General features: G+C 42.0%; 1 protein-coding gene across 1 annotated transcript in view; it reads right to left on the reverse strand.

Annotated features, from left to right (window-relative positions):
* Positions 1 to 13,947, reverse strand: part of LOC310871660 (uncharacterized protein) — a 44,338-nt gene extending 30,391 nt beyond the window's left edge. Inside the window, exons 1-2 of the mRNA XM_083783294.1 lie at positions 13,817 to 13,947; positions 3,735 to 4,729 (exon numbers count right to left, since the gene is read on the reverse strand). Coding sequence (XP_083639420.1) covers positions 3,735 to 4,729; positions 13,817 to 13,897 — 1,076 coding nt within the window. The 5' untranslated portion in view covers positions 13,898 to 13,947. The remainder of the gene's footprint in view (positions 1 to 3,734; positions 4,730 to 13,816) is intronic.
* Between the last annotated feature and the right edge of the window lie 989 nt (positions 13,948 to 14,936).

Consider the following 14,936-nt stretch of genomic DNA (forward strand, 5'->3'; position numbering starts at 1 on the left):
ACTGCAGTGTGGCCTTGTATCTTGGTGGCCTCCTGCCAGTGTTTCTCCATCCTTCTCATGAGCTCTGTGTTCTGGGGCTCTGTTATAGTCAACTTACATTGTCTTGGCTGGAGATTGCTTTCCTGCAGGGTCCAGCCCAGTTTTGTGCAGATGGCTGCTGGCCCACCTGGAGGCCCCAACCTCACTTGTTCGGTTGGTGTGATTAGGTGGGGTGGTCTTCCCCAATCAGGATGAAGGGTTTGACCCTTTCAAACGGCAGTCTGGCCAAGTGGCAAGTGTCTGTATTTAGTTGTGAGGCTAGATACAGGATATGATTGCTCACCCAGCCCCAGGTGACTTGAGGTGAAGGCTCCTTTGATTTGGTAACATTGCTTTGGTTGACATGCTGGGGACACAGAACGACACTGATGCCTTCAGTGTCTGCACATCCTGCCTGATAGTCCTGAAGGCAGATCTTCTGTCTTCAGTCTTTCGCTCACTGTTCACTGCTCACTGTTCACCTCAAGCAGGTCTTCAAGGTGTTTGCCTTTGCACAGGCTATATGGCTAGGACTCGTGCTTCAACCACTCAGAGAACTCCAACATGGTGTTGGTTGCTCCTGGGCTGCAGAGCATTGTGCGGCAGAATTCATCTCTCATCTCTGGTGGCAGCTTGTTGAGGAGTCGTGCAACATGTGAGCCGCATCTAAGTTATGTGTCTCCCTCTGGGCCTAGGGTAGACACTTGCTATTTTCCGTAACACTAATTGGTGGGGCTGTCCAAACTTGTTGTTTAGGTGTCAATCGGGTCTCTGTTGGTGAAGTCGGGTCTAGGTGGTCTAGAAGATGAGTTAGTCAGGGGATATTAATACAATCTGGTAATAAATTCCTTATCAAGAATTTTCTTCACCAATGTGTTTGGAAGGGTGTCTACTAACATATCCCACATTGCTTTATATTCAACCACCCTAGGGGAACTTTTGACAGCTGCTGAAAGTTGGGGTACCATCAACAACCTATATAAGGCAAAATGTTCATTATGCTTTAAATAGCATGTGACATGTCAAACTAGGGAGTTTTCATGATTCTGAATGCATTCCAAGCATTAGCTATGCACGAAGAACACTCCTTGGGCTGAAAACGGCCATAGCCGTCATCACAAAATGAGGTCAGCACATTTGGGCAAGTGGATATATGGCCGAATTTAGCCCAAGGGGTTTGACCCCTAGTTTGGCCATAGACTCCCTAGTTTGGCCATAGCCACTTGGTATGGTACCCAACTTTCAGCAGCTGTCAGAAATGCCCCTAGGGTGGTTCAATAGAAACCAATGTGGGATATGTTAGTAGACACCTTTACAAACACATTGGTGAAAAGATTCTTGGTAAGAAATGTATTCACAGATTTGACATTATTCTGATAATATTGCCTGACTAAATTGGTAAAATAATAGCAGGTCCACCATTTTTGAAAATGGCTGCCATTGTCACAGGATAAATCTAAAGAGTACAACTGTATTCCTCCTCCTTGAAAATGTAGGATTAGTCACCAGAATCAAGATCCTAGGTGGTGTAGAACTTGAGTTATTGGGAAATAACAGAAAGTTGGCGGCCATTTTGAAAAATGTCTACCATGGTCACAGGACAAATCTAAATAGTACCAATGTATCCCACATCCTTGAAAATGTATGATTAGTCACCAGAATCAAGATCCTAGGTGGTGTAGAACTTGAGTTATTGTAAAATAACAGCAGGTGGCGGCCATTTTGAAAATGGCTGCCATGGTCACAGGGCCAATATAAATAGTACCACTGTATTCCTCATCCTTGAAAATGTGGGATTAGTCACCAGAATCAAGATCCTAGGTGGTCTAGAACCTAAATCAGTTAAACTTGTCAACTCCGTCAGATGTTCGTCAACTCCGTCAGACGTTCGTCCCGTGATGTTTTTGTTAATTTCCAAAGGAATAGAAAATTCGATGTTAAATCTTTTGTGCTTATGTATTGAAACACCAACTGAAATGATACGTAATGATGATTTTTTTTTACATGGTTTTCATGTTATAATATTGAAAATAAAGGTTGAAATGACGGATTTGAGAAATTGGATATTTCATAATAGTGTGATATTGGAACAAAACAATATTAAAATAATTGTATTACTTAACTTGATTACTGAAAGCCATTATAAGATAACTGAAGACTTTATATTATTGTTGAAATTATCAAATTCAATTAAAAGGGATTTTAGTGTGTCTGACAGAGTTGACATGAATCAGGTATTAAGTTCATAAATGTCCCATTTTAGAAAGAAATGTCATGCGAAAAACCTGTTCCTTCCCAAGATTGGTAGTTGAGACCTGTGTCTACAAATACATCTATTTGATTTGAATGTATCTTAAAAAAAAAAATATCTAGTTTGAAAAAAGTTTTGTCCCTTATCTCAAGAATGGTTGAGTTATTATATTAGATGAACAAGTACAAAATATAACCGTGATTTCAAACGAATATAGATCTTATACAGTACATGCCGTGCGCGCACACACACACACACACACACACACACACACACACACACACACACACACACACCCCTCGTTTAGTTTTTTTACAATTCAAAGAGCAATTCCACCAATGTGGCTCATGAATCTCTCTTGACCTTAAAATGTGACAGGAACTGTAAAGTAAAATAGTAATATTGTCAGAACAGATCGTATTACAATTACAACCCCTCTGACTGACTGTGTTAGTTGTCCCCGGGGGGGGGACATGGGGAACACCTTTTGATGTGGTGAACTCAATGGTCTAAAACCGAACCGATTAGTATCTTTATAGAGCTCAGAGGACACATTCAGTTTTCCCTCCTCTTTGTCCCCTCCTCATTCATTCTCCTCCCGTTCTCTGTTCTTTTGGGCTGGAATTGATGCCAGGTGCTGTACCTCCTACGCCCCGCTGTCCTCACTGAGAGTTCTCCACATCAAGGAAGCCGCGCGGTCGCAGTCAAACCCAATTAACCATCAAGGGACAACACATCAGGACAGAGGCTTCCAGCTGAGTCAACATGACACACTGCTCTCTCTCTCTGTGTGTGTGTGTGTGTGTGTGTGTGTGTGTGTGTGTGTGTTCGTTTGCGCTGCTGGTTGAGTTCATGTGTGTGAGTGACAGAAAGAGAGTGGTAGTAATTGAGTGGTACAAAGCTCTAATTTGTATGTACTGTAGTCGTGGGTGGATGTGTGTGTGTGTGTGTGTGTGTGTGTGTGTGTGTGTATATAAGCATATGTCGGAATGTTTTGTATATGTGTGTATTTTCAAAGAGCATCAGAGTGACTGATTGTGCAGTGTGTGTAGTGTTAAGTGACAGACTTACTGTAAAACTTTCTCATTCATGGGAGTCTCCTGTCATTTCTCTGGGGAAGCTGTTTGTAACGACTCCACTATAAAGGGAGCATTGGATTTCACAAACAGTACAGAGAATGTAGATCTTATCTAGATAATCTTTGAGGAAACCCCATCAAATACTTTAATTAGTGATGTATCACTTTCAATCTTTGTGTGAAACACTAATAGCTGTTGCCTTTTAACCCTATATCCCAATAGCTTTTACCTGGTTTTGCACTGGAGCTTGAATTTCGCATTGAACATGAAGATACAATATGTATCCCAATGCAATAAATAGTTAGTTACTGTACTTGGGCCAAGGGAGAGTGTCATAATATTGGTGAGAATTGTTTTATCAAACGCGCAGCCCTTCCTGCTCTTACCTGAAGATTATGCAGAGGGCACTGGTGAGTATCATAGCAAAGAAGGCAGCTCCGCTCACAGCAGCGAGGAGGGAATCCACCTTGCTGGCCGCGATGGCATGGGTACGCCTTTCTTCCACAGCTGGCTCCGTGCGGTTATGGTAGTGGAAAAGCAGAGCAAAGCCACGGCCCCAATGGGTAGTTGTAATGAGCTCCATGATTACCTCCACCATCTCCTGGCTGGAACCAAACACCAGCTGGCTACTGGGGGGGCGGTTGGAGCCACAGAACCTGGAGGAGAAGGTGATGAGGTCTGAGATGTAGAGGACATCATGAGGGCAGGCATCCAGCACTGACTGCTGGGTTTCAGGGCTTGGGGTCATGACTGGAGTATCTGTGGGTAGTCGCAGAACTGGAGTGGTCTCATCCACAGTTGCACCAGGGTGCTGGTTGGGGTTAGGTTTTGGGTCAGGGTCTGCCCTGGGGGCAGAGGAGGAGACGGAGTTGGAAGCCTTGTCTCCGGGAGGTTGGGCTCTGGGGAGGAGGAGCAGAGGAGGTGGAGGAGCAGAGTTCAGGTCAGAGGAAGCGTCCACAGATCTTTTAGCAGAGTTGGAAACTTTGGCTATCTCCATCTTTGTGGATTGTTCTTGGACCACCACTTGCTTGACTTCGCCACTTTGGGAGGACTGCGGGATCTTTGGAACATCCCCCGCACTCAGAGAGTCTTTAGCCACAGATGAGTTTTCATTCACCGATAAATCACCAGCTGTGAAAGTCCCCTCCTCATCTACCATGTCTTCTTCAAAGTCTGAGAAAGCAACATATTGAGCAGCAGAAGGGTCGTGGCTCTCAAAAACATCAAAGTCAAAGATCTCCAAGTTGAGCTGGTGATCGACAGGCACAAAGAACTGCCACACACAGTGAGTCCCAGAAGAGTAGTTGTAAGGGAAGCCAGGGGACAGGATAAGACCTTGGCCATCCACTACGTCTACCTTCGCACCACAGTCAAAATAGACCTGCAATAGAAGTTAGGTCAGAAATGTATGTGAACAGTTAGTTGGTCTAAAGAAAAACAAGATGCACGTGATCCACTCTGAGTTATGGCGTCCTTGAAATTAAAATGTTTGAGAACCACTGATCTAGGAATAAATAAAAATCCCATTATTGTTAAAGTACAGCTATAAATTTGTAAAAATAATCTGTACAATAAGCATTGTTTTGACCAGGGCATTTGGAGACTAAAGACTAAAACGTGTCATGCACAATCAAAGATGGCGCAGTCCACTGTCTAAGCCAACAACAGATAGCCATCCGAAGCTAATGTGAGTAGCCTTTCCACTAGATTGAATCAACGCATTTATACAACTGAATAAATGTAGGCTACACATTTTGGCAGCATTGCTTCCCGACAAATAACAGAGGCTACGTTTTTTGGCGTGGAAACGGTTAAATACAATTTCTGACAACTTGCATTATATCCTCGGGTGCATATAAGACCCTGAAGCCTTCCTTTTTGAGCAGTACTTAATCCATACAAACGCTGTAATGAAAACATTGTTACTACCCAGAGGTGTTGCCAAGAAGTCTACCAAAATGAAAGTTACACAGCATGACTTAAAATGATCATAACATATCTGAAAAGATTGCATTTGAAAGTAATTTATTCATAAATTGAGGTGATCTGGCAATGAGCCACATGGCCTAACTATGCAGTCCAGAGTCCACTACTACATTATTTCGCCCTTGTTATTTGTATGGCTCTAGTGTAGCGCCTGAAGGGGCAGCTCTAGTGTAATGCCCAAAAAAGGAAACTGTGGTGACTTTCTCTCTCAGTGATGGGATGTTACGCTGCATTTCCATGCACTGCGGGAGATTTCAGGGGGACTGACTTCGCCAGTGATGGGATGTTTTAATACACTTGAATACAACACACACGTACAGAGTATTGATACAATCGATAGTTCGATATAAAGTCAATCGATACGATAATGTTGCTGTTTGCATATCGATACAGTTTAATCATTGAAATCGTTTTTTGGCAGCTCCCATTTCGTTCAAAGGTTCTATTTCTACGCTATGCTTTTCCAAAGCAGCTTTCAATCCTTGCAAACCTACAATTTGCTTCAATTCTGACATGAATCATATTATTTGATAATGAACGGCTGTACCCAAACAAGCAAACATCCGAGTTGCATTCCGATTACCTCGACACAAACCAGCGTGGAGCTGAACTATTCAACCTTGCCAGTATATCAAAGCTAGCGCTTGCCCTGTTGTTCGGCCTGCTTGGGTAACCCTGGGGAGGATATTTCTTCAACCATGCTGTCTGTAATTCTTCCCAGGTGTGTGGGGATGCAGAGGGGGACCTGGGGTGCCTAAGCAGAGGCAGATGTGTGGAATCGTGGAAAGGGCCGGCCAACTCGGGACCAGACCTTTGTAGGGGGCCTGTGTTTATGAGCTTTCCTGTTGGCTCCTGGTTCTGGACTGTGGGAATGACCCAGACTGGCAGACTGCACCACCAGACAGGTAACAAACCAACATCCTAAGGCAACAGTAGGACTCTTGGGGCAGACTGGGAACAGGCCATGAAAAAGGCAGTCAGGGTTGGGGAGGGGAGGGGAGAGAGAGAGAGAGAGAGAGAGAGGGCAATGGGGGCACGGCATGGGGGGAAGTCAGGGTCCACAGAGCCAGACAGGCTCTTTGATTGCTCTATACTCTATAGGCCATCTCTCCCCATGTGCATGCATTTATCAAAGGCATTCCTTAGACCAGTTTATTTTAAGTAGCAGAATCGAGATGTACTTTTGAATTGTGACTGGGAGAGGCGACTGCTTGCGTGGGCCCCAAGTCCTCGGAGTCAAACCAATACCCCCCCCCATAGTTGATACAGCTGATGGCCTCACAGCATTGTTATATGGACACATGGAAGGTGAATGAGGGCAAAGAGGGCAAAGAGGGCAGTGTGACCTACATACACTATGTGCATTAGTGTGTATGTGCGTGTGTGTGTATGTTTTATCTTCAATAAGAACTGTGCATACTGCTCTTCCCCTGAATCAGATCTGCACTGCCACAACTCCATCATCTACCTCTTCCTTTCTTTCTTCTTTTGTAGCTCTGAACAGTAATATTGCCCGGTCAGCGCTCGTATAGGTTCATTGTGTTATTGGTAATAAAGGAAGTGAAGTTTATTCCATGGTTGCAGCTGATTTAAGTTGATCTAATAGGCCTAAAGGACTGTCAGTTAAATTGACTAACATTAATTAAAGGTTTTATGACATTCATTTTCATTTCTTTTTCTTTTTTCTTTTAGGTTTTAGGACCTCAATTACACCCAAAAAACCTGAACTTTGAACATTCAGTGGATTTTCTGTGGTCTGAAGTTTTCTTTGGGGTTTTTTGGGCCTTTTGAGCTACAATGAAAACAGGCAACACAGTGAAACAGTGACATCTGCTGGCATATCCCATTGACATATGGGATTTGCAGTAAGTGATGTCACTTACTGCCGGCAAATCAGAGCACCTGTTTGAGCCAGAAAACCCCAGATCACAGAAAATCTACTGAATGTTAAAAGTTCATGTTTTTTGGGTGCAATTGAGATTAGAAAACCTAAAAAAAACAAGAACAATTCCAAAACCTTTTTTTTAATGTCACAATCCCTTTAATTAATTAATGCAATCTAAAAACGTTCTCTCTCTCTATAGAGATTGATATATATATATATATATATATATATATATATATATATATATATATATATATATATATATATATATATATAGAGAGAGAGAGAGAGAGAGAGAGAGAGAGAGAGAGAGAGAGAGAGAGAGAGAGAGATATAGAGATAGTGGTATTTTTGTTCCCCCTTATACTTGAATTCCCAAATTAGACAAATTGAGCGCAGACAGTTTTGAAACCTTTAAACTGAATTAGCACATTTGGCTGGAGTAAAACACTTTTCTTGATAATTGTGATTGACAATTGTAATCTCACAATATCGAGCGACATATAATCAGGATTATCATTTCAGACGTAATCCTACAGCCCTGGTGGGAAACCTTTAGTTGGCCTTGTTTTCTTCTGACCGCCATTTGACCTTCAGTTTTAGTTGCATTAGTGTTTAAATTACATCAGCGCTTTTTCCGATAGTTTAAGCGAAAACACAAATACGGTTGTACATTTGACACGCTTTCCAAGAAAACAAGTGTTAAGCCAATGTATGAGTTGAGTAACAACTGCTATTGTGCAGTCAGCAACAACACTAATCCGCTTACTAGTACAACGCGGGTGTTTAAATTACACAGAGCAACAGACTTTAAAGCTGATGTTAATGACATAACTTAGAAACATAACTTATATGTAGGGTGCACTAAACTGAGAGTGCTTATTTTTCCTTTCTACTATAGCTTACACCCTACCTACCCTCTGGAACACACATTCGCCATGTACCAACACTGGACTTTTTTTTTAAGTGCGTTAAAGAGACACTTGTTCACTATAGTTTTGTTTTTTTGTTGATGTAAAGCATCTTTGGGTCTCTTGAAAGGCGCTATATGAATTCAAGTTATTATTATATAAATACATACATACTGTACATACTTTTCACTACCTTCATTGTGATTATTCTGACTTAATTGCGCTACTAAAGCAGATAGTCCTTTTAGAAGTCAAATCAGACTTTAATTAATTCAGGAGACCTTTAACACACTGTGCTTTAGTTTAATGTACCCCCACTATAATTCACTTTAGGATACCTCCCCCCTTGTGTGGCATTTAGTAACAATAACCTTAGCAGGAGAAATCCATGTGTTCCAAAGAATTACACAGATGACATTTGAACTGGGCAAATGCCATTCCTCTTTCCCTAAGCCGATTTTTGCTCTGCGAGTAATTCAGTGGGGTTACGCAACCTGCTAGAAGGGGGAACCACTTCCCAATATGGTGGCATAATAGGGGGGGCGGGTGTCTCAGAGAGAGAGACAAGCTTTTTTGCACATTGGAGCTAGGAATAACTCACTGTCTCTGTCCTAAAATAGTGGGTTTAAATTTCAGCGGCTACCATGTTAATACTTTTAATTTGACAATTTAAAAATAAGTTTTGGAAGATAAATTAGTTGACTGTGCAGGATAGTTAAGATGATGATTAAGGAATACATACTCTTGATATGCATCATGTATCGAATCCAAATCTTATGAAAAGACAACTGTGTCAGGACAAGGACTTTCATCTTCCGCGCCGCAATAGGATGAAACCTTTCGGCACCCTGTGATGTTGTGCATGCTAGACTACACATGAAAGGGCCTCCAAAGTGCCACAGTGTCGAATGGAAATGGGACATTCTTATAATGCCAAACATCCCAGTTCCGTTACATCACAGCCAGGCCTGCTCCCACTAGACTGTCAGGCTCGCTAATTATTCAAGGATGCTTTTTCTCATGACCAAAACAATGAGGACCATGGTGTCATCTGGTGGTAGACCACTTACTCTGCGCTCTTTTAAGGTCTGATATTTTAATGTAGCGGGTGATGCTAATAAGTTCAAGGCTGAAGCTGTGGGTTTACATGACAGCATGCTGTTCATTGCACCCCAGTTGTGACCACCCCATGGGGGTGACGATGGCGGCGTCCTTCCCCTTGCCCTGTACAGAAGACCGAAGTAGATCAACGAACACACAATTGTCTGGAATGACCACCTGCAGTCATTTCTCAGAGGCGCCCCATGACAAATGGTATTGTTCTATCATTTTCACTTTGCGTCACTACCTCTACAGAAAAGCGGCATCCGGTCACATTCCTTAAGGCGGTTTGTATGCCTAATTAACATGGGGTTATGTTTTGTTACCCTCAAATAGCAATGTTTTGGAGCAATGTTGTGATCTGATATATCTATTGGTGCATCCTGTGTATAAAGGTTCTTTGAAGTATCTTGTCAAAGTTGTCAGGATAGATATGTTATAGCCCAATGTTTTGGTCAAATGGGAACATGGATTAAGTGTCCTAAATCACTGTGCTAGAGTTTTGATCTATGAAAACAAATGTCACTATCCAAAGGTTTTGTACTCTTGACAGTTTCAAAACAATTGAGCTACTGCAAATTAATTTCATCAGCTCTATCCACAAATGTCATATCCCTGAGCACCACCCTCTTCCCTGAACCAGTGCTTTTTTTGTTTTGTTTTTAACCACACAGACTGACGACACCATGGCGAAAACTGAGGCAGGCTTTTCCCAAAGTCCTGTTAACACTCTTTACACACACACACACACACACACACACACACACACACACACACACACACACACACACACACACACACACACACACACACACACACACACACACACAGTCTCTCTCTGTTTCTCTCCCTCACACTCTCTCGCCCTCTCCCTCTCTCCCCTCACATGCACAAACAGCCCCTGACTGGCTCATAAACAGGCAGGCGGGCCCCTCAAAAGGGGGCAGGGATCCTCGCTGGCCCTGTTTACTGAAGAAGAAAAGTGACACTGCTTCACAGCCTAACGCTTCGCTTTCACAACACCAGCCCGCTGATGATGCAGTACAAATTACTCTCGTTCTCCATGGGTCATGTTGGCTCAAGTTCTCCTGGGTCAGTATGAGGACATTGCAGGTTGATCAACCTTGTTGTGTCACTTGTATTGATTTGAACAGCACTATGAGAGAGACAGAGAGAGGGGAGAGTGGCAAAGAGAAGATCCTTAATGTCTTTCTCCACAGCTGTGAAAGGCACTGATTCAGGAGCTTGCGACTTATCGCATATATCCGCTGTGATGTCAGCCCCTGTCACTGTGCCGGGTTTATGTCAGTGCCCACACATTTCACCCTGGATGAGTTTACAAACAACTGGCGCACCAGGACGATTAAGCCCAGGGCATTTCTACAGTCGACCTCATTGGCCATCACTGCTACGCTGACTCGGCACATCCCTGTGCATCATGGCCCCAACTGTTGAAAAGCTCATTGAACCCATGCATGTTCAATCAACATGCTAGTAGTTAACTGGACCTCAAGCACTGGGACAGGACATTCTCTGCAGGCCCAGTTGTGGATAAGCAAAATGTTTAGGATTATTGCGGCAGTCTCCTCCACACTCACAGATATGTGACTGGGTGGGCAAGTGGACGGCTGCAGGGATGGCGTGCTCTCTTTCTCTCTCACTCACTCCCTCTCCCTCTATTCCATGTTTGTGGTACAAACCAATTAACATATTTCCTCGGGAAGAAGGAAAGCTGCTTCTGTGGCCATTAAAGAGCAGGCCTGTGGAGCCCCTGTGGGTGAAATACAGGCTTATCTCCACTGGTGGTTCCAAAGCAGTTTGGAAAAATCATTTCCAGATTGTGGAATGTGATCCAGTGAACGCATCCATGGTAATTATGTCTCTCAGCAACAGCTGAACACCCCCCCACCCCCACCTGTGTGGCTGCAATGGATTGACAGAATCATTTTTAATATGAATTAAGATGAGCATGCAGCTTTCTTTAGCAGGCTGGGCGTAAACACTGTCAAAAATGTTTTTGGAAGGTAAAAGTAGAGTGTTAACTTTTACTCAGACCTGTTGAGGGTCCATTTTTATACTCTGCATTAAATGAACACTCCGGATTTTACTGTGCATGTATTGGAATGTGATGTTCTCTAATGAGTAAGTTGATTTGTATGCCAGGGATTTCTTTCTCCAGAATCTGTTTGGTTCCATCTCTTAACTTCCACTTCCACTTCTCTTAACAAACATTGCAGTAGGAAATGTAGCAATTGTACATTTTGGGCAGACCCATTTGTACGATGACAACAACCCCTTTCTCCCTCACTCTTTCCGTTTGACCATTCATCTCACCCCTTTTAAAGTCACAGTACTGCTTATTGTTGCATGTTTATTTGTTTTAAGTTCCGTTTAAAGAATACAGAATTATTATGGGGAGGAATAAGTTAATTCACTGTTCATTGGGGCTCTGCAGCTCTTCAATTAGACATGAATATCCCTCCATACAAAGCAAATAAAAACCATCCATCCTTGGGTTGTAGTTTCACAGTGTGAAATAACAAACCAAAGGTCAAATTGACAAATTCACTTGTCACTCTCTACACTTCTGATTTGAGGACTGTCAAAAGTAGTAGAGCAGTGTAACAAATTCCAAGCTTGTTTACGCTGTTCCAAAAATCAACTTAATACAAAAGCGGACCAGAGGACAAAGCCATCATTTACCGTGCCCCCTCAGGCAGATAATTGCAAAGATAGTGAGCACCCTATGCACACACAAACTAAAGCTGGGGACGCTGACATTTCAATATACCAAGGGCTTTTGTTGTGTAGTTCTAAGAACTGCGCTGCTGAATCCACCATTCTCCGCTGGTGGACAGGGACGACTTTTGACAGTTGGAAGCCTCCGAGTTTCTCTTGGTTAAAGTTCTGTTCTTGACACCCTGAGGGGAGGTCTGTGACAAGGGTATCCCTTTGATGTTAAGACACAGGGTACTCACACAGGGGTAAGATAAGTGAGTAGATCATGGATGTTGTGTAGAAGGCACACTATGATATGATGATATCCCTGCCCAAATACAATATGTTGAAATATAACAGACACTACTCGATTATTAACTTGCATATTTCATTAATGGTGGTTATGGTGGTGGCCCAATAAGCATTTGTATGGAAAACTCACTAAATCTAGACCAGCACACTAAAGACTTGCAAAGTCAACATAGAGCCAGTAAAACCTGGTGGTCTTATAATTCTTATTTCTCTAGTTTCTTTATTTGGTAGAAAGCTGTTGGAGCCTGGAGGAGTGACATACTGAACAGGATTACTTGGATAGACTTGTCATATTATTTCCTCCATATCTGGAAGGCTGCGGTAGAATGCTAAGGGCTTTCCCTGATACAGCTATAGATCAACATTGCCAAATCACACAACTACTTATGAACTGTGAAACCAAGTTAAAGACAAGACATACACAGGAAATGCAGATTGAATCCCATTTCAAGAAGAGCATTATTTCTTAACCATAGTTTTAAATTAAACATGTCTGGTATAATTGGTTGATAAGCAATATCATAAGCAATGCATTTAGTGAAAATCGCATCTGTTATATTGTTCATAAGGATATAAACGCATGCTTATCAAACTGAATAACAGTGAATTATATATATATATAATTATTTTTTAAACAATAAAACTCGTCAGATTGGTCATTTTATAGTGATGTTCAATTCATTCAATGCGACCCACCCAGGAAGTGTTCATCAGAGTGTACAAAATGTACACTCTCAGTTACAAATGCATAAATTAACAGTGAGGATTATACTCTGCACAACAGAGCAACATACTAAAATTCTTCATTTGTGCAAACATTGCCATTTTTATGCAGATTCTACACCACGTGAGAGAAAAAGTCATCATAATGAATGAAGCATCCTCCAGACATGTGGATTAGGTAGTCTGGGTCACATCAGGAGCAGAACATGGGTGAGCATGTTCGCAATATGGTTTTCATTTCACTAGTTTTGACTGCATACCATTCCCAACTCTGAGGTACATTAACATCAAAACATACGGAAGCATCTGGGGAAATGTTTTTTTTTTCCCCCTTTTTAACGCTGAATGAAAGACTGGTCAACTTCAAGCCAAGTACAATGATGTAATAAATATGAACATAATGTAAGATAATACACGGTGTGAATTACTGTACATTGATACGTGTTTTCCTCAAGTGAATTGCGACACTAGCAGAAATTCGCCCTTTCAAGATGCAAATCGACTTTCAAAAATAATTGAGTTAATTTACAGTAGTTTGACCAAGGGGCGCACAAGTACTAAAACAAGCTTCTGTAATGTTAAAGTATTATTTTACACGAATGTTGTATGGGCATGTTTGCACTTTGCAATGCTTGAAAATCACAGGCACGAGTTACCAAGTTGCAATTTTATTTATTTGTTCCTCAATCATTACTTTCGCCTCCCCAGAAGTTTCGCAATTTCATAAGCTGCTAAAGAAACTGAGCTGACGGCGAAAAGCTTCCAATGCGCGTTTTCAGGAGGTCGTCTGTGAATGATTTAGCCGTGAACAAAGATCAGTCACATTACTTACTTTCTGCGCGACACATCCCGTCCCGACGAGCAGACACACTGTCAACAGAACATGGGCCCCGAGCGATGTAATGCAACGCATTTTGTTTATTTGTTCCTTTTCTGCAACGCTCGCACACTGAACCGTAAACCCGCTCCTCTTCTCTCTCTCTCTCTCTCTCTCTCTCTCCATTCACCTGAAGTCTCGGGAGCGCGCTTCCATCGTTCATGGGCAGAACGGCAGACCCGCGTGCACGAGCAGTCCACTGGAGTTTCAAAGTGTTAACACATAATTTGACAGCCCTTGTTTACAAGTTGTTTTACTGATTAAAAAAACACATGTAGCCAGGCTATATAATTTAAAATGCGTCAACTGAAAAGAAGAGAATAAATAATCCCATCAATAAGGGGTTTATTTGCCACAACCATGCAGTAGGCTACAAGCAGCGAAATGTTGGTGCTGGTGGGACCTGTTCTGCAAAGAATGGGCTAACAATCAAACAATGTAATGTTAAAAATGTCAGAAAATAATAATAATAATAGAAATGTTGTATTTGCCTACAATTGTGCTGAAAACCAGGGGTATAACGTATAAGCGTTATCCGTTATGTCAATTATACATCATTCGATCAGCGCTCTCTCTCTCACACACACACACACACACACACACACACACACACACACACACACACACACACACACACACACACACACACACACACACACACACACACACACACACACACACAAGTTTAAACTAGATGAAGTAGGCCTAATTGAAATTGAATGTTGGGTGGGAGGACAGAATGAACAAATTAAATATGCAATTAAGCAAACGACCCATTTAATTTTTATTTTGTAACAATTTCAGCTAAAGTAAATCTAATCTATTATTTAAGAAGATGTAATGTGAGATACAAGTATTCTTAGTTAAACTAAACGTGTCGAATGATAATCCCATTCCATTCCCACATAATCAAGTAGATTTCTGCAGGAATAATCTTTTTTTTCTCCAGAAAAGTAGGGCGCAGCTTTACAATATATCCACAAGAGTGCAGCACTGGGCCATGTTGATGCTTTGCTATCACAAGTCCACAAGTACAACACAATTTAAATTACTATTCCATTTCAGCATCATGTTC

Source organism: Protomyctophum parallelum (genome assembly GCF_964188405.1).
Source record: "Protomyctophum parallelum genome assembly, chromosome: 15".
Taxonomy (NCBI): domain Eukaryota; kingdom Metazoa; phylum Chordata; class Actinopteri; order Myctophiformes; family Myctophidae; genus Protomyctophum; species Protomyctophum parallelum.